Raw genomic sequence first — 24,727 nt, 5'->3', positions numbered from 1 at the left:
GTGCGCAAATGCCTTTTTCTGTAGAATATTCGTCCAACTTTCTGACTTTTCTGCTTCACGCTGACGCAGAGAATTATTGTACATTTTCGTATAAATAATTGCCGTTGAGTGATAGTTGATATCAGTTAACTCACCGCAGTCGATTAACAACAAACTATAACAAAATGAAAGTAAGTTCAACAAAAGCTTTTTATATTTGATTACCATTTGATAACATCACTTTATTATTTGCAGTTCCTCATTTGCTTGGCTCTCCTCTTCGCCGTCGCTCAGGCCAATCCTGGTTTGGTGGCTCCTTTGACTTACTCCGCCGCTGCTGTGCCCGCCTATGCCACCTACGCCGCAGCTCCTTATGCCGCTTACTCCACCTATGCTGCTCCTGCCGTCGCCACCTACTCACACGCCGCTTACTCCGCCCCCGCTGTGGCCACTTACTCCCATGTTGCTGCCCCTGCTGTCTACAGCGCTCCAGTTGCCCGTGTCGCTGCGGTAGCTCCTGTTGCACCAGTCACCTACTCCGCTCCCTTGGTGTCCACTTTGTTGAAGAAGAAGTAAACTGTTGACAAAAAAGTGAATAAATGACATATAACCGAAACTAATTTAAATGTTTTACTTATTATAAGAACAAAATTTATTAGGCATAGAAAAGGGATAATTCCGATTACATAGGTGTATATTCCCATTATAACATAAAATGCTAAGTTTAATAACAGATTTTCTCAAAGTTACGCCAAGTGCAAATCATAAACTTTCTGTCAATTTTATTGAAGCACTCTCCAAGTAAAAGTCTAATGCTCTCTAAAAGTAGTTATGACTGCTATAGTTACACTTTCTTGATTGATCTTGATTCTACATATAAATTATTTTCCATTTATCCATTAATAATTTTTTTGTGAAAATGAAATACTAATTTTGAATGGGAAAGTAAAAAAAATACAAGGTGCGTTCCAAAGTAAACAGGACAGGACAGGCGAACAAATGGATTTTTCGGCAAAATCAATTTATTTTATTGAAAATAGTCTCCTTCTGCTTCAATACAGCTTTTTGCATGGTCTAAAAGCATGTCGAACGAGTGTTTTAGCTCGTTGGCCGGCATGGCCGCCAGTAAGCCTTTTGAATGGCCTCTACGTCTGCATAACGCTTTCCTTTCATGGACAATTGCATTTTTCGGAAAAGAAAGAAGTTGCACGGTGCCATATCAGATGAATACGGGGAATGGTTAATGGTTAAAATGTGATGATTGAAATGGATTGTGAGCAATTTTTGGTCGTCAGTCAATTTGTGCAGAACAAGCCGTAACCACCTTTCGTAAGCCCAAATGGTCGGTTAAAATGCGATACATCGATGTTTTGGAGATTTTCAATGATGATTTCGGCTGATTTTTGTTGAATTCACGCACAGTTTCGATGGAATTTCCGGTGATCACGGATTTTGATTGGCCCACATGTTGATCGTCATTTATGTCCTCACGACCACGGTAAAAGTTTTACCAATTTTAAAACAAAATTTGTTGTTGGCTCTTTGTCTTCAAAAAGTCCTGTTTGTTTTGGAACACACCTTGTATATTCAAAGTATTGACCACTGCTTCCTACACATTTTCACCACTTTCTGGCATATGCCTATGGAAACGTTCGTATTTTGAAACGAACCAATCAGACACACAATTTTCGGCTTCTGCGTAGGATTCTAAGTTCTGCTCACCCAATACGTGTCCTATCGACAAAAACAAATGCTAGTCGGAAAGAGGAAAGCCTGGTGAATACAGCGGGTAGCAGCTCCCAGCCAAGTATTTTGCATTGTATCCTGAACCGATATTGCTTTGTGTGCATTCTCGTGTAACAAAATTACTTTGCCGTGCCCTCCGACTCATTCTGGTCGATTTTTGTTCAATGCATAAGTTAACGTTTATCAATTGTTGTTTGTAGCGTTTAGTATTAACAGTTTCACCAGATTTTAGAAACTTCTGATATACCACACCCTTCTGATGCCACCAAACACTGAGCATTGTTTTCCTACCGAATCGATCTGTTCTTGCAATCGTTGTAGATGGTTGTTGCGGAGTAACCTATGTTTTTCTTTATTCCGGATTCTTAAAATGAATCCATTTTTCTTCTATCCCCAATGACAATTTCATGCAAAACTGATTTTCATTTCATCACGTAAAATGCAAAATAACCTAACAACATTTTCGGAAATTTACAGGGGAATGAATGAGTTTAAATATTGGTTAAAACTGGCTTAAATCTGATAGCAGAACCTTAAAATGTTGGACACATGTACTTATATGTACTATATGTAATTTGAAGTAGTGGATCGTTATTTTGCATTTTAGGTGACGAACTTTTTGATGCTTTTCCACGCTCTTCATTTCTCAAAATCAATATCTCTTCACCGTTGAAACCATCTTTTACATATCACTTCTGATAAAGCATGATCACCATATGGCTCGACCAGCATTCGATGCGACTTTGCAGCACTTTTCTTTAAACGGAAAGAAAAAATTAATGATTTTCGGAAATCAGCACCTTTTGGTACACAAATTTGACATTTTCAACACAATGAAAAAATATGATGTTGGTTGTTCAATGACTGTAAGGTTATTACATATCTTTCGCAGATGTCATGCCATCCCAACAGAAAAAAATAAGGTTTCGTCCATCTCTCGAAAGAGGGACGCTTCCTGCAAATCCCTAGCAATTGTGAACCGAATCTGACTGTTCCTTCCTGCTTCATTTGGAAAGTCCTAATTATACCCTGAACAGATCTAGTCCCTCAGTTTTTAAGATATCGTTTGGAAATTCCTTTTCAAGAATATAGCTGTCATACAAACTGTGTGATCGAAATCAAATGCTTGCATGGGAAACTTCTTCATTTGACGATATATCTTCCCGAAATTTGACATGGATTACTGCTTAAGGAAATAATATAATCTGCGAGAAAATTATTCAGATCGGATGACTACAGCATATAGCTTCCATATAAACTGAACACATAGTTACTAAAAGAAATGCACCTGTGAAGGGTATATCAGCTTCGGTGCAGCCGAAATAGAGTATTCCTAACTAAGGGCCGTTCAGGTCCATAATTATGCTAATTTGGTCAACATTTATTAAATATTATTCACGATTAACTTTGGGAGCTAATTGAAACTTCCTTTTTTAGAGACTTCTTTCGAAAGAGTCACCAAGTTTGGAAATTGTGTGATAAGATATAATGGATAACATCATTGATTTTCTATTCTATTATGTAAGATTGTGGCGCGTCTTAATTATTTCACATTCCATAGAATGCAACGAAATTTTTATCCTAGATAAGATAATGTTGATAATATTTTTCAAAACGTTTGGCACAGTATATATTATTTTTTTACCAATTTATATATTCTTGCAACATGTTGTGTTGTTCAAACGATTATTTGTATAACTAATCAGGATAAAATATTCATATAAATGATTAGGATGACCGAGGTTGCCTTTTAATACTTTGCATTTGTCAACCCGTTTTATCATAAGTTTGAAAATTTTTCAGAACATTTTGACATACGAACGTTACTTGTGTTGTTTACAGTTACTTAAAATATTCATCTCGGCCAAAATATGGAAGTAAATCTCGAACATTTTCGCGCGATTATTTTTTACATTGCATTGATGAACTTAATTCAAGTTTTGGTGATGAAACTCCATCAAACACCAGTGTTTATCGATATTATCGTAGGTCCAATCGAGGCGTAGATTACTCAAGATAAATTTCGTGAAGGTTTCGACTCGGAAACAATTGTTGCTGTGCGCAAAAATTATCGTCATGTGACATATTCTGATATTGAAACAACTTTAGGCACTAGTGGGACCAGCATTCATTCAATATGCAAGAATACTTCACTGCAAAATACTTTGATTCACGTTGAAACAATTTGTGCTCAAAAAAAGCTGTGTTCGTCTAAAAAAAAAATTTTACAATATAATTTTACATATAGATGATGAATCGTGGTATGCGCTCAAAAGTAAACAGCAGTCGACAGTATAGATGTTTCAAAATGAGCTGAATCCATCAAAAGTTACTTCCAAACAAATGGTTGGTTGTTTTTTTTTTTAACAAGTGGATATATTGCAACCATACCACTAGAACAATAAGGAATAGTATGTTTTAGAGACATCTTAATCTGAATGATAAAAGGGCTTTGACAATTGGTTCAAAATCGTCCAAAAGTACATAGATCTTAATTGAGAATGTGTCGTAAAACAATAAAGCGATTTTTGATGATTAAAATTTGTTTTTGTTCTCCAATCTAGAAATATAAAAGGGAACCTACGTAATTAAGATATCTTGATGAAACTTAGTACACGTGTTCCTTGGCATTCAAGAAGCAGGTTGGTATTGCATATGGGCTTAGTCGCCTACAAAGATCCGTTAAGCGTAAATTAACTAATTTATCGGTTGCAATATCCCTAGCCTATGTACATCAGATATAGCGGTTTCCGACTCTCTAGTTAACTTTAAACCGTTATGTTGGCCGATATATGTTTTCATGAGCATAATGAGCTCTAGCTCTGAAAATGTGTTAATTAAGTCCGTGGTCTAAATGCCTTATTCCTCATAAAATTATTTCCGTTTCAATGTTTTATTCCTCCTATACCCATACATATTATATTTAGATTGAGTTTATATCACCAACATCATATTATAGATATATAATCAATTAACTAGGTTAATTTTAATAGCAGGTTAATTAGGTTAGGTTAATTTTAATAGCATTAACTAGAATATGACCAAATATAATTGTTATCATTTAATTTAATTTTGTCAAATAACGACTGTTAATATCTTTCGCAACATGTACTGAACAGGCATACACTGTCACGATATTTGCAACACACAAAAGGAAACATCTGAAATTCTATAAAGTACATGTATATATGTATGTATGTATATAAATAATTAGCGTGACGAGACTAGTCGATTTCAGCATGTCCGTCCGTCTGATTGTCTGTCCGCCCAAATGAATATATACGAAATAGTCGATCAGTTTTGAGATATCGATCTGAAATTTTGCACCCACCTTTTTCTCACTAAGCTATAACATATACAGGGTCCGACACTCGAAGTGTAACCAACTTCAGACCGTTCGCGCAGCTGTCGCACTCAAATCAGCTGTTTATGAATTAGCTGAATGACAGTTCGGAGTATTGTTCACAAGTGTACAAAAGCGTTTTGCCAAAAGGGAACGCAAAAAAAAAGTGATCAGCGATGGAATTCAAACGTAATAGTGTGATTGCTTTATATTTAGCTGGAAAATCACAGCCAGCAATTGTTCGTGAGCTCAAACACCTTAATGTGAATAAAGTTTTTGTTTTTCGCACCATCACTCGTTACAATGATACTGGTAGCATCGCAAAACGCCATGGAGGTGGTCATCAAAAGACTGCAACGTCACGTGAGATGGTTCGGAAAGTGAAGAAGCGACTTGAGCGAAATCCACGACGAAGTGCCAATCAAATGGCTAAAGAACTGAAAATATCCGACCGCAGCATCCAACGCATATTGAAAAATGAGCTCAAGGTCAAGCCTTACAAGTTCCAAAAGGCCCATGATCTCACACCGAAGCAGCAACAAGTAAGACTTGAGAGAGCGAAGCAGTTGATTCGCTTGGCCGAAAGCGGTCAAATTCCGAACATTGTGTTTTCTGACGAAAAAATTTTCCAGTTGAGCAATTCGTAAACTCTCAAAACGATAGGGTTTACTTGACCGACCGTTCATACGAGAATCTAAGTCATCGGTTGGCCACCAGGAGGCGCACCCGCCACAAATAATGGTTTGGGCCCTGTAGCTGTCATACAAACTGAACGATCGGCATAAAGTGCTTATCTTCACGAAATGCGGCATGTGTTATAGCTTCGGCGCAGCTGAAGTAAAAGTTCTCCTTGTTTAATATAAAGTTTTGCAGAAAAAATTAAAAGTAATTCCTCGGCTTTGATGGGAGAGTATAAAATATTCGGTTTCACCCGAACATAGCCCCTCCTTACATCTTTATATTAAGCCGTTTAGTGCTTCTAGCAATGACGTTAAAGGCTATTATTTGAATATAAAGGGTATTGTTTGAATATCATTGTTTTTAAAAAAATTTTGGAGGAAAGTAAATCAGCTATATTATAGTTGTCATCAGTCACTCAACCAGTAAGAGACCGATTATTCAAAATACCTATAGAAAGCGATGAAGTAAACTGGAATTTGCTCTTTTATTACATTACATCTCTAGAACAAAGCTAGGCTGTTTGAAAGGCGACAATGCTAATTGGGTCAGACTTGAATAAACAATAAAAGAGATTTTACCCAAAAGAAGTCTAAAAATAGTTTGGGTTTTTTTAACATTACGCTAACATTTTTGGGTTTTCCCGTTTTCGTATAACTTAGGATATGGTTAGTAAATTTTACTTCACTACCCAATTAAAAGAGGTAACAAACAAGCAGCCCTACAGTTGCAGATTATCAATTATATCTTTTTTTAGCAATTTTTGTCAATTATTTTTAAGATTTGCTGTCTCATTCTACGCAATCAATTCAAGAATTCCCTTTGATCAAATTCAAGCATAATCATATATAAAGCATAACAGACAGACCAAAACGGACAAGCATTAATACCTATTGTCAAATTATTATCACTTTGTATGTGTGTGTTTGTATGTGCTCGTATATGCGGGTCTTTGTGGGTGCTTGCGGCTGTGAACATACAGACCAACATATGACAAAATGTACTTAGAAGTAAATGAACGAGTATCAATAACAAAGTGTAGGCGGCGGATTCTTACACACAACCTTACATACAAATATGTATCACAGAATTATGATTTTCTGATTTCGAAAAATTTTGCTATAAATTAGGCGCGTAGAATCGTAATTGACATCAGTTAACTCGCAGCAGCCAATTAACAGCAAACTCTAACAAAATGAAAGTAAGTATACCCTACAAGAAGTCAGCCAATTTATTTCAATAGAGTTGAAGTTATAGTGTAAACAATTTATAACTCCTTTTCTTCTTTCCATACAGTTCCTCATCTGTTTCGCACTCCTCTTCGCCGTCGCTCAGGCCAATCCCGGTTTGGTGGCTCCTTTGACTTACTCCGCCGCTGCTGTGCCCGCCTACACCGCCTATGCCGCCGCTCCTTATGCCGCTTACTCCACCTATGCTGCTCCTGCTGTCGCCACCTACTCACATGCCGCTTACGCTGCCCCAGCTGTGGCCACTTACTCCCATGTTGCTGCTCCTGCTGTCTACAGCGCTCCAGTTGCCCGTGTCGCTGCGGTAGCTCCAGTTGCTCCAGTCACCTACTCTGCTCCTTTGGTGTCCACTTTGTTGAAGAAGAAGTAAATCGCTGATAACTTCAAAAATGTGAATGGAATGGAAAGAAATGTTGAATGACCAAATAAAAGTTTAGATGCAATAAAAGCTAGTTCTTGTTTAATCTGCAAATTTCAGTAAAAGGTCTCAGACATTGCTTTGCACCAAAGTGAGTTTTGACCAAGCAAACCAGCAATGTTAACTGAAAGAATGGTTCATTTTTCACTTAATATGTTCCGTTTGTGTCCCCGATTCGATGCGAGAAGACACTTACTTCGGAATTATCTTAAGCACTGCAAAACTTTAACAGATATGTCAAATAACATTTAGCGATACCACCAACTTCATTAGGGGAAGATTAGGAAAAATAAAAAAGGAGCAGAACTACACTTGTCCAAATAAGAAAAGTGGGGGCTACTACCAATCGGGACCAAGGAAATACTTTTTTTAATAGATAATTTTAGCTCTGCAATTATTGATATATGTAGTTTAGAAAATATTTTTCGTTATCATAGCCAAGCCGAAAGATTTACACTTCTATTTTGGAAAAGTAGTTGGTCGCATTGGATACTGAAACAGGATGTTTAGTTTGCGGAAGACTGCAGGAATTAGTTTACTTGAGCCTTTACTTGATTTACATTTTTGGGAAGTGCGTGAAGAGTGTTTGGCAGCATTACTCAAGAGGTAACAATTTTAAAACAGTGACAGTTTTGAACACAAATAGTCCGTATAATTTACTATTCCTAAAGGAGAAGTAAAATTACATTTTTAAAGCGTTTTACTCCTCTTCAGTCATTTGTGCTTTAATCCATCTCGCAACATTACGATTTCGTAATGCTTATAACCTCCTTAACCGTTAATATTGAAGGTTGCTTCACCCCAAAGTTCAAATTATTTAAACTTCATTTTAATAACTACCGGCAGAAAGGAAACGGAATATTTGTGGAAACGTTCTTTCATCTCATTTAGTTAAAAATAAAATACTCTCTTATTTGAACGAAGATTACTTATACGTCTCGACAAGCATTATATAAAATCCATTTAGTTGTCAATAAAATTTGATTTACTTGGTCTTAGGAAGTTTTAATGGATTTGAGTGATCACGAAAGCTTTTTCATGTGTGCAGCACATCAGGTTTGACCCAAACAGACCACCCACCTCGCAACGTTAGAAACGACCACAAAACCTGTGCGATGGTATACAAGGTGCGTTCCAACGTAAACAGGACTTAAAACAAAACAGAACAAATAGTTTATTTCGGCACAATCAATTTATTCTATTCAAAATAGTCTCCTTCTGCTTCAACTCAGCTTTTTGCACGGTCCAAAAGCAGGTCGAACGCGTGTTTTAGCTCGTTGGACGGTATGGCCGGTATGGCCACCAATATGCCGGTGCAAGCCTTTTGAATGGCCTCTACGTCTGCATAACGCTTTTCTTTCATGGGCACATGCATTTTTTTGAAAGGTAAAAAGTCGCACGGTGCCATATCAGGTGAATACGGGGAGCAGTTAATGGTTAAAATGTGATTTTTGGTCAAATAGTCGGTCACAAGCGCCGATCGATGAGTCGGCGCATTATCGTGCAACAAACGCCAACTTACATCTTCGCGATATTCGGACCGAACACGAATATGGCGCACCAAATGCTTCAAAACTGGTAGAATACTGCATTAACGTTTTGGCCGGGTGGAACAAATTCTTTGTGGACTATACCCTTGGAATCATAGAAAATGAGCTGCTCCGGCCTGGTCGAACGTTTGATTCTACATTTTACTGCCAACAACTGATATTGAAAATCAGCATTCTCTTCAGTTTTGACTTCTCCATGCGCGATTTTCTGGGTTAGTATTGCTTTTTCGCCATTCGTAATCGGTACATACCGGCTTATTTTTTTGCGGTAGTGTCATTCTTATTACCACACAGGCAAAGACAACAGGAATATTTAGTATACACACCTTGCATTCCAGCCAAAAAGCGCACCATCTTGAACTTTTCAATCTCTTCCCACTTGTATTCTATATTTTTAATTGCCCGTTAATAGTATTTTAAAATTTTAGTCATTTTCTTTGATAGACATTTGTTCCAATAGTAAAACTAGTTCGACACTTTATGTTTAGCTATTAATGATAAAGCGGCATTCAGTTTTATGACAAGGAATACCAATTTCTTTACATAAACGTTTCAATTTAATTGAGGTAACGTAACCAAAAAAATTAAATTATTGGAAGTTGAAAAAAAAGTTATATACATATAATAAAATTTTTGTATAAAATCGGGAAGAATGCCACGCAAGCAATGAAATATGTGCGGTTTACGAAAACGATTTTGTTTGAGTTCGTGTAGCACAATAATGGTTCGATCGTTTCCGTTCTAGAAATTTCGATGTGAGAGATGTATCTTGCTCTGGTCGACCTATCGTTGAAAAAGTCGATGAAATTATGAAAAAGATTGACCAGCACCGTCACATAACCAGCCATGATATCGCTAAGGTACTTGTCATTTATTATCAAACGGTTTTGCACCATTTAATAAAGGCTGGTCGAACGATTGATTCTACATTTTACTGCCAACAACTGATGATATTGAAGAAAGCAATCGAAAAAAACGTTCAGAACTGATCAACAGAAAGGGCTTCGTCTCCCATCAGGACAACGCAATGTAATTTCGGAACCAATCGTACTTTCACGTTTCAAGTAATCTTTCAAAATGGTTTTGACTGATTCTTCCGATATTCCAACGATGCCAGTAGAATCTCTGACTGTTAGTCGTCGATTCTCAAGTACCATCTCCTTTATTTTATTGACGTGTTGATCATCAGTTAATTTTAATGGCCGTCCTAGACGTGGTTCGTCGTCAACGTGTTCCGGACCCTCTTTGAAAAATTTGTACCAATCAAAAACACTTTCTCGCAGCAAACAATTATCACCGAAGACCTTTTCCAACATTCTGACCATTTCGGCACCAGAATGGAATGGAACTTCTCTGTTGAATAATTTTACTCATCGTAAAAATCGCCGAATGCACCTTCTCGGTTTTAGAATGACAAGCGTATACTAAACACTAATAATTATTTTAATATGATATTTGGTACAGATCTCACTGACCATCATACCAACCTCGAGAAAAAATATTTCGACGAATGGGTTTTCGCGCAAAATTTACATTAAAAAGTTTTACTATTTTTCGCCCACAGTATTAAGTCAATCCATGCGCAATTGCTTTTTGTTGACCTGTGTTATTAGTAAAAAGCGAAGCTTGTTACAAGATTTCAAAATTTATTTACTTTTCTTGTTAACACCAAAAATTGTTGTACAAAGCCAACTCAAAACTTTAGATTAAAACTTTTGCAGAAATCCGGTACACATCGGGAAGGAGAATCAATAAACCGTTGTCACTTAGTGGTGACCAGGTTGGTTGTTATGGTGGCTGTCTTTATGATCATCGTGCTGATCGACATGACCATGTTCGTCGCCATGACCCTGGCTTTGGCCTTTATGTTCATTGTGTTGATCATTCTTTTGGTCATGTTGATTTAACTTATGGTCGTCATGGTCATCGTGGTGGCCGTGTTCATCATTACGGCTGCCATAGGAACTGCAGTGTGCGACGGCAACCATAAGGAAGAGAGCAAATATAACGGCGTACTGTAAGGATAAAGGTAAGGACAGATTTACGTGATATTTAAAACCTTTGTCAGTTAAAACTTAAACGCTTACCTTCATTTTGTTGTTGTTGGCTTTGGGTATGAATACTGTAGTTGTAGCTTATGTGAGAGCTGTCAATAGACAATTGATGCTACTCCATTGCAACTCACTCGTTTTTATACTAAGGGAAGATGGGAACTCCAACAAAGCCAAGGTGTGTCATTCAATTTTCGCACTTCATTTTATTTACTTTCTTTTGGCATTTCTCAGAATATTTAAAACTTTAGTTTACGCTTTCAATTATCATTAATTTGTTAAAAATATTATTAAACAACTATTGTTTTGTTTACATTTGCAATTTTTTATATTAGATTTACAAACATATATTTGAAAACCTATATTTAGCATAAACAAACAAACATATGAAGACTCTTGGCTTCAGCAAAGGTGCTTTCCCAAAATTTAATCAGCGTATATGGTAATAGTTTTGTATACTTAACGGTTTTTTTAAATAACTATTAAGATGCTTAATATATATCATATTGATCAGAATGATGCGATGAATTGATTTTAATGACTGTCTGTCTATCCAAACTAGCAATAAATTTCATAAAAGTTTAGATGCATTGATAGGAACCAACGTTTTTTTTTTTTATTTAAAAAGTCACCCGATATTAAGAGCTTAATAAACTCACTGTGAATGATGCCGATATATATACCACTGTGGCCAATAAATGTTGTAAAAAATAGTAAGAATTTGTAATCTAAGTTTCGCGGAAACCCGTTCGTCGATATATATTTTTTTTTTTAGGTTGGTATGACCGTCAGTGGCACCTGTCTCAAATGGTACATCAAAAGAATCATTAGTATTTAGTTTACGCTTGTCTTTCTGAAGTACATAAAATGCATTCGGCGATTTTTCGATGAGTTAAATTATTCAACAAAAAAGTTCCATTAAATTTTGTGTGCGGAATCAAATTTCTGTTGCCGAAATGTTCAAAATGTTAGAAAAGGCCTCAGTGATATTTGTTTGTTACGAGCAAGTGTCTTTGATTGGTACAAATTATTCAAAGAGGGAGGGTAGGGCTGCCATCAACATCAACTGATGATCAACACGTCAATAAAAATCGGAAGGAGCAGTGACAACCAGTTTGAAAAATTATTTGGGCCTAAGAAAAGTGAATGGACGGATTGGTTCCAAAATCAATCTATTTTTTCGTAAAACAGTCTGTAAAATAATGCTTTTCGACCACCCGGATCTTATGAAACCTATTATTACTGGCGATGAGTATTGGATCTATGCTCACGACCCTGAAACGAACGATCAATCGGCCGAATATTATGATAAAGCTGAGACGACGGCGGAAAAACCTCTTCAAAGCAGTTCGGAAATCAAAGTTATGTTAACAGTTTTCTTCGATTATCGTGTTGTGGTGCACTCCGAATTCCTTCCGACCGGACAAATTGCCTACAAGGAATAATATTTGAGTGTTATGCGTCGTTTTCGCCGTAAAAATAGTCCGGAATTAAGGGCCGACAAGTCTTGGTTTTTGCACCAAAATAATGCACCGACGCATACTGCATTGATTCTTCTTGAGTTTTTCCCCAATTTTTCGACCAATATCGTGCCATAACAACCGTATTCGCCTGATTTAGCTCCGTGTGACCTTTGCCTACTCAGCAAACTTAAACGACCGCTCTGGGGAAACCGAGTCAATTGAAGACATTAAACTTGAATCGCTACGCGCATTCTATCTTCGGAATGACTTCTTGACCTAACCTTACCTAACCTGGTAGAATGATTTCCTACTTTTAAACTGACTTTAAGCCACTAATGTTAATCAATACCGGTTTAGGTTAGGTTAGGTTAAGAGGTCGATCATAAGAGGAATTTCACTTAGAAAGCTTAGAACGTCGGTCCATTTTGGTCCAAAAAATGGGGAAAAATTTATCAGATTTTATCCATTTTGTACATAAGGAGGTTATCAGAAAAACTTTCTCTCCGAATACCAACAAAAAACCTCACGCATTGACCGATATTTTCGGTAGAAAGACAACCATGGGCAATGAGTACTAAAACTTCGGTATCTGGTATACTTAACACTTATACTCGATTTTGACAAATTTTAGACTTGGGATGGTATACCTTACAGACACCATTTTTGCAAAGTATTATCCCTTTACATTTATTGGGGCTTGGTGGGAAGTAGACATGGTTGTGGTTTTATTTCGCCAATTTTCACATCGAAATATTGGTACGTCAGGATTATGTCTCTTACCGAATTGCGGCGACGGATATAATAATATTATAGAAATAATGCAGCATTCTCATACATCATGAAGAATTGGACAAACGTTACGTCACACTGGCTGCTCCTTAGAGAAATTTCCGAAATGATTTGTGCTGAGAAATTTTTATTAATTTAGTTTAAGGGGTTTCAGAGATGGGCACGATAAACCTATTAGGGGGCAGGGTCACATTAACTTTTACAAAATTTTTACAACAACAGATGCGCCTCAATTCGTTGTAGCAAATGAAAATATTTTATCTTATCGGAAAGTTTAGTTCTGGCACCTTATAGGTCAATAGCGTTGTGTGAGAGTGGCAATGGTTCGATTTCGTCCACTTGCAACAAGAACCTTCTTATTGTGCAAAGAAACATAAAAACAAACGGACGGACTTTTAATCGGCTATAAACACTATTTAACGGTTATTACTGAAACTAATAAAAGCGCCTTACTCATCTAACCAATAAAGGCTGGAACAAAATATATGATCTATTTTGAAGAATTGGACAATAGACGTAACACTGGCTGCTTTTAAGAGACATTTCATTTCCAGATCTTTTCCGGGCCTAATATAACTAGGTAGTTTTCCGGTTTCTGGTTAATTATATAACATTATATGATAAAGCATCTACAACCTATTTTGTAAGACTACTAGTTAATAGTTTGATTATTTCACTGTAACAATTTTTTTTCGTTCTTTTAAGAATAATTTGGATAACTTATTCCGTTGAAACGTTCGTAAATAATTGAAAAATAAGGAAAACATAATTTCCTTAAATTTAATCAAAATATTCAATTTCCAAAACTTAAATAGCGTAGACAATTGTTTAAGCTCAGTTTTCTGATTTTAGCAATTCTACATACTATAACAAGGGCTGATAGTAATCGATAATGTAAAGAGATGGCTGCTGCCGACTCAGTTGTCTACGGTGTGTAGCGGATAGCCACCCGTAATGTACATATATTTTGGTGTACCGTCATGGATAGGCAACTATACTCGCGCTATTATAGATACGTAATAGTATACGTCTACGCCAGTAAAGCAGAAGATTAGTGGTGTTAGAAAAATACTAGTTGAAAGAAAATAATAAATTGGATATATTAAAAAACAATTAATTTAAATAATAAGTCAAATCTGTCATTACCATTTTTTTATTGACCAAGTAGAACAAAACAAATAAAACAACATCGGGCACTGACATTTTATATTCACATTCACTGTTTGTTTATAAAATATTTAGCAGACACCTGGCAATTTTAACACGCCTTTAATTCTTGCTTAAAGTGAGAGAATATAATGCTCCGCTGCCCCAAGATTCACACTGCCATACCTATTAATAAAATATGTGTATGTGTGTATGTGTACATGAACAGAACGAGCCTACAAAGTATTTTTATAAAATTAGCAACAATATAATTGACCAATATTTTTTGTTTATTATTAACGCGGTACGTCAGCTGTTGAAGGGAAAACGGGTTTGATCGTTCACATTTGACTTGTTAATGAGATGGTAAGAAAAGAGAGTAAAAAACATGTTTTGTCTTTTTTTAGAATGTCTACTGCTGAGATGTCCGCTAGCAATACAGTGAGTCTGAAAATCTATCGCTAATTAATATTTTGGGGTGTGGCATCTAATAACATTAAAAACAAGTAAGGAAGAGCTAAGTTCGGGTGCAACCGAACATTTTATACTCTTGCAACTTGCAGGAATCAAGGCTAAGGCAATACTTAAAGGCAATCTAAGTATACATATAATATAATGGTTGTCAAAAAAGTCTTGCGGTATTTTTATTGAATTTTTTTTTATTGAAATTGAAATGAATATTTGATGACTCATGCCCAGCTCTTGACCAATGTTACGGCTGCTACTATGCCGGTCTCTTTCGACCAATTCAGCGATTTTATTGCAATTTTCGACAACAGGTCTTCCGGAGCGTGGCGCATCTTCGACCACCTCTACACCAGAACGAAAACGTTGAAAACATCGTTGTGCGGTGGAAATGGAAACTGTATCGGGTCCATAAACTGCACAAATTTTATTGGCGGCTTGAGATGCATTTTTGCCTTTATCGTAGTAGTACTGTAAAATATGCCGTATTTTCTCTTTATTTTGCTCCATGTTTGCGACGCTATAACTCACGAACGACTTAAAAGAAACGAAAATCAATCAAACCCGTGTTAGCGCGTGAAATAAGCTTTGCAAGAAGGTATAGCATGACCCGATGCGACGAATAAAACTAGAACTATGCGCTTTCAGCGCCAACTAGCGAAAATACCGCTAGACTTTTTTGACAACCTATTATATGTATAACTCATAAACATAAGGTTTTTTAAGAAAAGAGAGTGGGGTAGTATCAACCAGATTTTACTATTAACATGCCGATACTAAAAACCAATCATATTGAATAAATTCAGGCGGATGTTCAGAAGTTCTGATATTAGTTATATAGGGACTGGGCCAAGTTTTCGTTCAAATTAACCAGTTTTCGGCACAAAGATACATTGTTATGAGTAAAACACGATCTCCCATTTTCATTGAGATAACTTAAAATTGGCCGATATATGCGGTATAAAGTCTTCGGAAGTTCGAAAACCTTTATATTAGGTATATGGGGGCTAAGAGAAGTATTGGCCCGATTCAACCCATTATTGACATACAGACAAACTATTGATAGAAAAGGACTCTGTCTGAACTGCAACTGTATATCTCATACATTTACCGATATTTTCAGTCAAAAGTCAACTGTAGATGCTGGAGTTTACATATTCGCTTCCTAGGGGCTTGATCAGTTTTAGTTGGATTTGGACAATTTTTGTTCATAAGGTGGCACACTTTAGAGGAAATATTAGTACAACATTTTTTACCGTAATATTAATTACTTCTTGATTTGAATACTAGAAAGAAAGAAATCAAAAGGAATGTAAAATTGCGTTACATTGGAAGTAGGCGGGGTTGTAGTCCGATTTTGACCATTTTCACACTGTGACATAGAAAAAAGCCTAGTACTAAGTTTAGTCAAAATCGGTAGGTCGGGTAACGAGATATGTGATTTCACCAAAAAGTGAATGGTGCCACGCCCAATAGTCCAATTTTCACATCGGATCCCATAAAGTCTTCTCATATCATCTCGGAGATAAAATTTAATGTCTGTGACGAAATTAGTTAGATTGAACGGGGTTACCTTCCGATTTCATCCATTTGCACAATATCGGTAGGAGTTGTTATAGCATTTGACCAGGATCATTTTGGCTATTGTAGTTGTATTGGTTTAGGAGATATGTACGTTAAACATAATAAAGCCCGGGGCCAAGCCCAGTTTCTCAAAATTTTCTGCACACAGATACCCCTTGCTACTGCATTCCCATGTTCCAAATTACAGTTTAATATCTTATTTCAGTGCTTAGTTATGGCACTTTATAGGTTTCCGGTTAATGGTGATTTGCGGGCGTGGCAGTGGTCCGATTACGTCCATTTACGAACGCGTAATTTTTTTTGTACTAAGAAACTCGCTCAGTTTTTACTCAAGTTACAACTTGCACGGACGAACAGACAGACAGACAGTCACCCGGAATCAACTTTTGTCGTCATCCTGATCATTTATATATACATAACCCTATATATATCTTGTCCTGTTTTGAATGATATAAACAACCGTTAGGTGAACAAAACTATTATACGTACTCTGTAGCAACAGGTTCCAAGAGTGTAAAAACTCTAGGCAACTGCTTTCAACTTTATTATAAGCAAACATATTTTTTATAGAAAATAAATAGTATGAGAAATTTCTGGTTTATTAAGAATTCTGAAGTAGTCTTAGAGAATATATTTACATTTACAGCACTCAGCTACTTACCTAATAGTAAAACGTCACATTTATTTCTTCTACGATTTGACTTTACACTTTAAAGTGTTTTTGTTTATTTTTAAATACTTTTAAAACCTTCCCTTAACTCTCATAATATGTCTATGACAGGATATATCAAGTTTGCCACGAAGTTTGTTTGTCGGAGACCCTATAAAGTTTATATGTAATTGATTAGCGTGACGAACTGAGCCGATTTAACGACGTTCGTCTGTCTATGTATACGCGAACCAATCCCTCAGTTTCGAGATATCGATCTAAAATTTTGTACTCGTCCTTTTCTCCACAAGAAGCTACTTTTCTGTCGAAATTGAGCCACTACCGCATAGTGCTGCCATACAAGCTGAACAATCGTAGATACTGTGGATAGGTCGTAAGTGATTGTTATTTTACTCAAAAAAAAGCATTAGAAAGACTTAATAAATGAACTTATAATGTCATGTAAACCTTTGGATGTAATATGTTCATAAAAATACATATGCTGAACTCTTACCTGGATTTCTTTCCGACAAATTTGCAGTGAGTGACGAACAAGATAAGAGTTTTTATCGTTTCATTAATGGAGAAGTACTATTAAGAGTAATAGAGTGCAGCAATGCTACTGGAGACTTAAAAAAGACCTTCCAGAAGCCAAATATCCTAGAAATTATTTTTTCCTCTAAAGAGCAATATTTTTTGTATATATAAATATCTAAATATTGCTGATGTTTGAGCTTTTTGAGAAAATAAAGGGTGATTCAATTAGAGGTTCTTTATTCAATAGCCTTTTTTGACAGATCACGCGTGAGTCGTGTCAAATTGTCATGTTATTTTCATTCAGTATTGTTTGGCATTTCATCATGTAAAGGCTTACACCTGAACAACGTTTACGAATCGTTCAATTTTGTTACGAAAATTCGCGCAAGGAAGGTGTTTCGCGCGCTTCGCTCGTACAGAAGAGCAACCTGAAAGATTCAAGAGCTGCAATTTTATTCAGAAAAAACGATTTGGTGTGGTTTATGGGCCGGAATGTGTGGAATCATCGGTCCATAATTCTTCGAAAATGATGCCGGTGAGAACATGACGGCCGACTATTTGATGGATATACAGTGGATTTATTGAGAGAACACTACAGTGAGCAGATAATTTCACGTTTTGAGCCGGTCTTTTGGCCACCACGATCATGTGGTATCACATCGTTATAGCATTGACAGATGGCAACGTTTTATGTTATGATATTATGTTATGATGCAGTTTGAAAAATAACGAGTTGATAAGTTTTTATAATAAAAAATGATTTTGTAAAAACTGGTCGTCTAACAACCTCAATGTTTATATTCTATTCATTTTCATTGAATATATTATAAAAATGACTAGCAGCTGTTTACGAAAATTTCAAACTCGCATAGCAGCCCTCTGTCACCTACAAATTTTGATCTGATTAAGTGCGCAGTTAATCCGAATTAACGCTGCCCTCTGTCAAGGCTATTAGACTTTTTCCTGTAGGGATATGTAAAGTCCAAAGTGTATGCGGACAATCCCATCTGAGACGCAGTTGCGGCCAACATTTGAAAGAGATAATCTTCACCAAATAAATGCCAAGGGAAGTTCTTTCGAATGATAATAAACATTCCCATTAAATTTGAAGTTTCTGTGATATTTCTTTAAAAAAGTAGGAAACCGCGAAAAGGAACACAAGAAAACCTTATGTGTCAATTTTTATTATCACATATCATTAGTGACTGACTTTAAGGGGTCAGTAGGGTAATCTGGCCTGTTCTTTTGACTTTTTTATCATAGAAATTTTTATTCTACAATAGAACTTTATCACATATGATATCGTGGAGTGTATAAACACATTTTTTCGAAATTTTTTGATGACATCTGCCGGAGAAATGGCTGGGTGAGTGAGATGTGTTTTTTCACTGGCGAACACGATTTCTCATGTTTGGATCATCTGAAGCACAAAAACCCCATTTATTCTTAAAAAGTACGTGAATGATTATCGTCCCTACTAAAACCATGAAAAAATGTATATAAATAAAAAAGTAATTAACGTTTTTTTTTTTAATTTTTCACCATGTTTTTTTACATAAATTTTGTCATAACATTGTCAATAAATTATAAAAAATATAGGAATGATAGCCAGGCGTTTTGTGAACATTTAAAAAATCATTTATGCCAATTTAAAAAGTGTGTTTTGAGAAAAAACGCATTTGAAGTTTGAGGTATGCGCTCCGAGCGCTCCGAACGTCGAGCGGTATTATTATTTTTGGGCCTTTTTCGAAACCTTCCAATGGAAAATTGGGTTTCTACATTAATTCTAAGGGTATAAGGGAACAGAAAATGAAAAAAAAAATTTTGGAAAAACGATTACCCTACTGACACCTTAATAAATCTCGTATATTATATGATGTCCGTTTCCATGTGATAAAAAAAGTTATAGTTTTGTTTACCAGTGTTATCGAATAGGTTGCAATTGTAAATAAAATTTATTCGACAAAAAGAAATTTATTGGATATAAACTTAATTTTATTGACGCCAAAAGCTTAGCCGGTGTTATTTAAATACGCACTACGAAACCGGTTTTGATATATGAGTATTTAAAAATAAACTTAAAAGTATGCTACTTTTTAGGTCCGACTTAGCTGTATCTAATTCAAGTTCTCCATGAAATTTGTTTTATTCCTTGAAATTTCATATATTAAAAAAGTAAAAAGGCACTATTTAATGATAGTACGATTAAAGTGGGAAAAAGCAACTGTTTTTATTGTGGTGAATTCAGAACTAAAATATTTGCTTCGCTGTTGCATTAAATTAAAATAAAATTTATAAACTGGTACTTCAGCAGCAAGCTGGTACTAGTTCATACCTTTATCTCAGCGGAAGCCCATCTTATTTGCATACCAAACGGAGATCAGCCGACGACTATTCTATTATTATATATTTGTATTTATATTAATTATTAAAAAAAAAACATTCTCGGCATTCATTTGTATAAAAGGATTAGCTTCGCCACTTTACAACTTAGTTTATAGTTGACTTCGTCGTATTCAGCAGACATGAAAGTGAGTGCGCGCACCTCGAGGGCTTACGGCTTAGTTCTTCTCTAATTTCTAATTTACGGATTAACGGCATATAATCGCTTACTAATTTGTTGTTCAATTGCAGTTCTTTATTTTCTTCGCTTTGTTGCTGGTCCTTTTAGGCACCGCTTTGGGTGATGTAAAACATAATAATAAGGAACAATCACACCAAAAACAACAACCAAGCCCAAGCCACGGCGCCCAACCCCAAACAGCCGGACACCACAAGGATGCCCACCATGGCCACTAGATATGCCTCAACATTGAATGTATGCGATTGGAGTATTTCTAAGCAAAGTACTTGGTTTGAATAAATAAAATATTGCATAATCTGATTTAAACAATTGGGTGGTTCTAAGCAATCAGATGAAGTAAAAAAAAATTTACTAAAAGTTGTGGTAAGGTCTGTATCAATCGAATTTTGTTTACTCAGTAATATCACTTCACTGATAAAACTTAAATTCAGAGGCAATACTTATACAGGGTGACGCAGAAATAGTGCTAAAACACTAGCGATAATAATTTTTTTTAATCAATGCATTCATTTTTTAAGTTATTGCACAGCAACTTTTATTTATTTTTTTTTTTGCATAATTAATTGTTTCTAAAATTTATAGACCGATAACGACCTCCACGCTCAGCAACGCAAAAGTGACACCTATTTAGAAAATTATTCATTGAGGCCTGAAGGGTTGAAGTGTGGATTGCCTCAACTATCGATTTAATGCCTCAATTCATTTCGATTTCTGGGTTTCGTCTTGCACATCTCTTGCTTGACATAATCCCAAAAAAAATATCTGGCTCAGTCAGAACAGGTGACCTTGGGGGCTAGCGGAAAGTGGAGTTTCTTTATATTAGTTTGTTTTCCAATATTCGTTGAAGCTCCGCAATAATATATCACCAATTTATTTATTATATGTTTCTCTGGGTTAGGAATAAAACCCAAGACTCAACAAGTAGCAATGACGAATTTGAGTATTATTATTGTAATCACTTAAATAAATGGGTTGAGGCTCGAGTTGTTTTCTAGCGGCCTACCTTAAACAAAACATCAACAACGACATCTACTTCTTATCGCTTGAATCGATAACATAAACAATTTTTCCACAAACGAAACCTAGATTTTTTGTTTGTTTTGCAAATTGCGGCTTATTTGAAGAAACAATTGAAGTCAAAACACTCTCTACTCGAGAAACAGAGGAATTTGAGTCTACGTAGCCTCTGATCTTAAATTCGCTGTGTTAATTGTCGGACACAATTAATGAATATGAAAAACCTGAGCATTTTATTAAAATTAAGTTCTAAATGTAGTTTAATACAAAATCAATCTTTCACAGAAGCTTTCAGTTTTTCAGATGTTGCCTATTGGCCCACTGACATGAAAAAACTGCTTTTTATTCATTTGCCGATCAGTTCAGATTGCTTCTTTATCGATTTAAAGAGTTTGTTCGGAAATTATAGCCTTGTCTTGCATCCGAACACTGATCTACAAAGGTTTTGGTGCCCTGGGCATAAGATCGGTATTGGATACATTTGCGCCCTCATTTCAAGAAACTATCAATGGTTTTGTAAGATTTGCTCTCGTTTAATTTAAAAGCTTTATTCTCATTTTCCATTCCAAAAATGAGAATACATGAAACTAAGTAGCATAGTATACTTACATATGGGGTTGTCGAAAAATCTAATCAAACTTCAACTTATTTTTTTATATAATATTTTTTATGAACTTTGATGAACCAAATATGTACCATTTTGGTCGATCAGTTTTTGATATTTTTCCGCTAGAGACATTATTCCATCAGTGTAAAAATAACAAATAGTTTCTGGCCGAAAAAGACAAGTAATTTTGAATGAACTTCTCAAAATTGAAGCCAACAATAGGTCGTTAAGGGAGTTCTACATTTAAGGCAGTTCAACATATGGTAGTTCCATATGGTAGTTCGATGGTGCAGGATCAGGACTATATGGTGGATACATCAGAATTTCCCAGCCAAGCTCTCCCAGTTCTTGCCAAGTCATCAAAGATATGTGTGTTCTATCGTTGTCCTGATGGAAAACGAAGCCCTTTCTGTTGCTCAGTTCTGGCCGTTTTGTTTCGATAGCTTGCTTCAATCTCATCAGTTGTTGACAGTAAAATGTAGAATTAATCGTTCGACCAGGCTGGAGCAGGTCATAGTGTATGATTCCTTTCCAATCCCACCAAACACTTTTTATATTTCGGAACTAGAGAACAAATTGATATAAATCATCGAAAATCGCTCAATTGTTTTTCAAAACATTCTCCATTAAGACTACACTTTCGCATGCGTTTGAACTAATTTTCAAAGCACTTTTGCCATTCTGATTGAGGTATCTCCCAAACCTTCTTTTGAACGCATCAACCGCCTCTTCAGCTGTCGAAAAACGTTGACCCATTAGGTTATTCTTTGGAACAAACAGAAGTCAAGTCAGTTGTTTCAGTCGATGTGCGAGAGCTCGCATTGTCGTGGTAAGGAGTGATCCGTCTCGGTGGTAGGTTTTGCTGATAAACATCAGCACCAGCAGCTATAACAAAAACAACAACATCCACAGCGGCAACAGCGGCTTTGAAGAAGGTGAAAAAAATGTAAGATGAAATTAAATATTGAAATATAGTAGTGTTATATTATATACTTACTTGTATGTATGTATAAAATAAGATAAGTTATCAAAGACCAAAACACAGTGATTCCAAAATCTTAAATTCCCAGTGACTTTAAAATTGTAGGAGCAAGTCTTTGATAGATCTTGTACTCCCAGTGAAAGTAAACCTGTAGGCATAAGATACATACTGAAATTTCCGTAAAGAAAATAATAGGGTGGTCTAACTGTAAAAAGAAATTGTTAAAAAACCTGAAAATAAGTGAAATTAATTACATTTAAAAAAACAGAAGTTCTAGAAAAAGAAAAATAAATCAATTTAAATAAATTGTTCATAATAATAGGACTTTGGAAAATTGTGTAATAGCAATTACACAATTTTTAGAATTAAATTTCAATACATAACACTGGTGAGCAAAAATCCACTTGTTTTTTCTGACATGAACAGAACAAAGTGTTTATTATGTAAAAATTGCCACAAATGCAGAAAATAGCTACAGATTTCTTCTATCACCTATAAGTTTTTGCTATGAGGACTTTTCTTAAAAAAAAACAGCGATAGATATATTATTGTTATATTATTTTACTAACCAAAGACTACCTTAAAATGTTACTGTCGATGTTTTTCGGCGATAATTTGTTTTTAGAGTATCCCTTAACAATGTTCAACAGTAATCAGCCTGAAAACCGGCACTCCACTTTTTTCGGAAATGTTTATTCAACGTATTAGCAAATCACAGGGACTTGTGCTTATGCAATGAGGAACTCAATTTCATTGACTCAGTTATCAGAATTTATATATAGCTTCTTAAGATTAGATGAAGGTAATTAAAATCATTCATTTAAAAAATTCCAATAATTTAACGTCAATATGTTCCAAAGAAGAAATCAAGATTATAGCACACAACACAATGTGCCCAGTACAGGCTAACAAAGTTTTGGGCCTAGATATGCTAATAGTCTTAACAATCAACAAAATTACAGGCCAATACGTACAAATAATTCGTCAGCAACAAAATAATAGAACTAATAACACATACAATTTTCGAGGTCAAACAAATGTAAAATTCAAAATACAAATAATTTTTCTAGACAGTACTCTAGAAATACCTGGACTAGCAATAACAGTGGCTATTATAGGTCTAGGAATTTCAATAGGCCTACTCCTATGGAAGCAGATACTATGTGTATCTATGAGTATTAAAAATGCGCACGAAAATCGAAATTAAAAAAGGGCACAGAGAAACGTAAGCGATGTGTGATGTGTGATCGAAAGCCAAAAAGAGGCTGGTGCTCTGTCCGTCGGTCCCTTTTGTTCTTTTTTTATAGTGTCCTCATGTATGTTAGATTCGTGATCTAATGATGATGTGGTGTGTAATGAAGATGTAGTGTGGAATGATGATGTGGGAGTGTAATATTGTGAGGGGGGTCTGAGACTCATTTAGCTAGTTAATGACGTTTTTTTTTTAATTTCAAATACAAAGATTCAGGAGAATCCTAAGAGTAAGGAAGTAATAATTGTAATTAGAAGACAGCCATGCCACAGAGTCATGGATTAGAAGCTGAGCGTGATGGAATTTATCTTATTAATATGCAGAATAATGTTATTATTCCTTTAAACAATCCACCATGATGATTGTTAATTTTGTAATAACGTTAGAAGTTGTAACTCTCGCGACTACCTTCCACGCTGTAAAATCGTAGGGTTTGCCTACGCTCCGGGAAGAAATACTGTCGTGCTATGGAGTGGCGGTATCTTTTCACACCTCTTCCAGCATCGGAGCGATCTCCGCTAGCCAGATGACCGTCTTCTCGTCCTGACAGTCGACTAATAGCCAACCAGCTCTAAAGTGCACTCTATGGAACGAGACGATTTATCCACACCCAATGAAGATTTCGTTTATTATGCACTCA

At 35.7% G+C, this 24,727-nt stretch overlaps 4 protein-coding genes and 1 long non-coding RNA gene across 5 annotated transcripts in view; 3 read left to right on the top strand and 2 right to left on the bottom strand.

Moving 5' to 3' along the window:
* The first annotated feature begins 164 nt into the window (after positions 1-164).
* LOC126758468 (cuticle protein 12.5-like) lies at positions 165-555 on the top strand. The gene is made up of 2 exons (XM_050472734.1): positions 165-170; positions 235-555. Exons 1-2 carry the CDS (start codon positions 165-167, stop codon positions 553-555), a joined length of 327 nt encoding a protein of 108 aa, XP_050328691.1.
* A 6,386-nt stretch (positions 556-6,941) lies between these two features.
* LOC126758466 (vitelline membrane protein Vm26Ab-like) lies at positions 6,942-7,363 on the top strand. Its single transcript, XM_050472733.1, has 2 exons — positions 6,942-6,947; positions 7,043-7,363. Exons 1-2 carry the CDS (start codon positions 6,942-6,944, stop codon positions 7,361-7,363), a joined length of 327 nt encoding a protein of 108 aa, XP_050328690.1.
* Positions 7,364-10,587: 3,224 nt separating this feature from the next.
* Positions 10,588-11,115, bottom strand: LOC126760591 (urease accessory protein UreE-like). The gene is made up of 2 exons (XM_050476336.1): positions 11,049-11,115; positions 10,588-10,976 (listed from the first exon to the last, which is right to left on the bottom strand). The coding sequence occupies exons 1-2, from the start codon at positions 11,052-11,054 to the stop codon at positions 10,728-10,730; spliced, it is 255 nt and encodes an 84-aa protein (XP_050332293.1). The 5' UTR covers positions 11,055-11,115; the 3' UTR covers positions 10,588-10,727.
* Positions 11,116-12,621: 1,506 nt separating this feature from the next.
* The window catches only part of LOC126760570 (uncharacterized), a 439,995-nt gene continuing 427,889 nt past the window's right edge, over positions 12,622-24,727 (bottom strand). The window contains exon 14 of the transcript XR_007667221.1: positions 12,622-12,643. The gene's annotated coding sequence lies outside the window, so the exon portion shown is untranslated. The remainder of the gene's footprint in view (positions 12,644-24,727) is intronic.
* Positions 19,979-20,538, top strand: LOC126760593 (uncharacterized). Its single transcript, XR_007667222.1, has 2 exons — positions 19,979-20,176; positions 20,280-20,538. It is a non-coding gene; the product is annotated as an uncharacterized LOC126760593 (long non-coding RNA).

Source organism: Bactrocera neohumeralis, chromosome 5, assembly GCF_024586455.1.
Source record: "Bactrocera neohumeralis isolate Rockhampton chromosome 5, APGP_CSIRO_Bneo_wtdbg2-racon-allhic-juicebox.fasta_v2, whole genome shotgun sequence".
NCBI lineage: Eukaryota > Metazoa > Arthropoda > Insecta > Diptera > Tephritidae > Bactrocera > Bactrocera neohumeralis.
The sequence above is the reverse complement of the archived record's forward strand: the minus strand, read 5'-3'. Positions and strand labels throughout refer to the sequence as shown.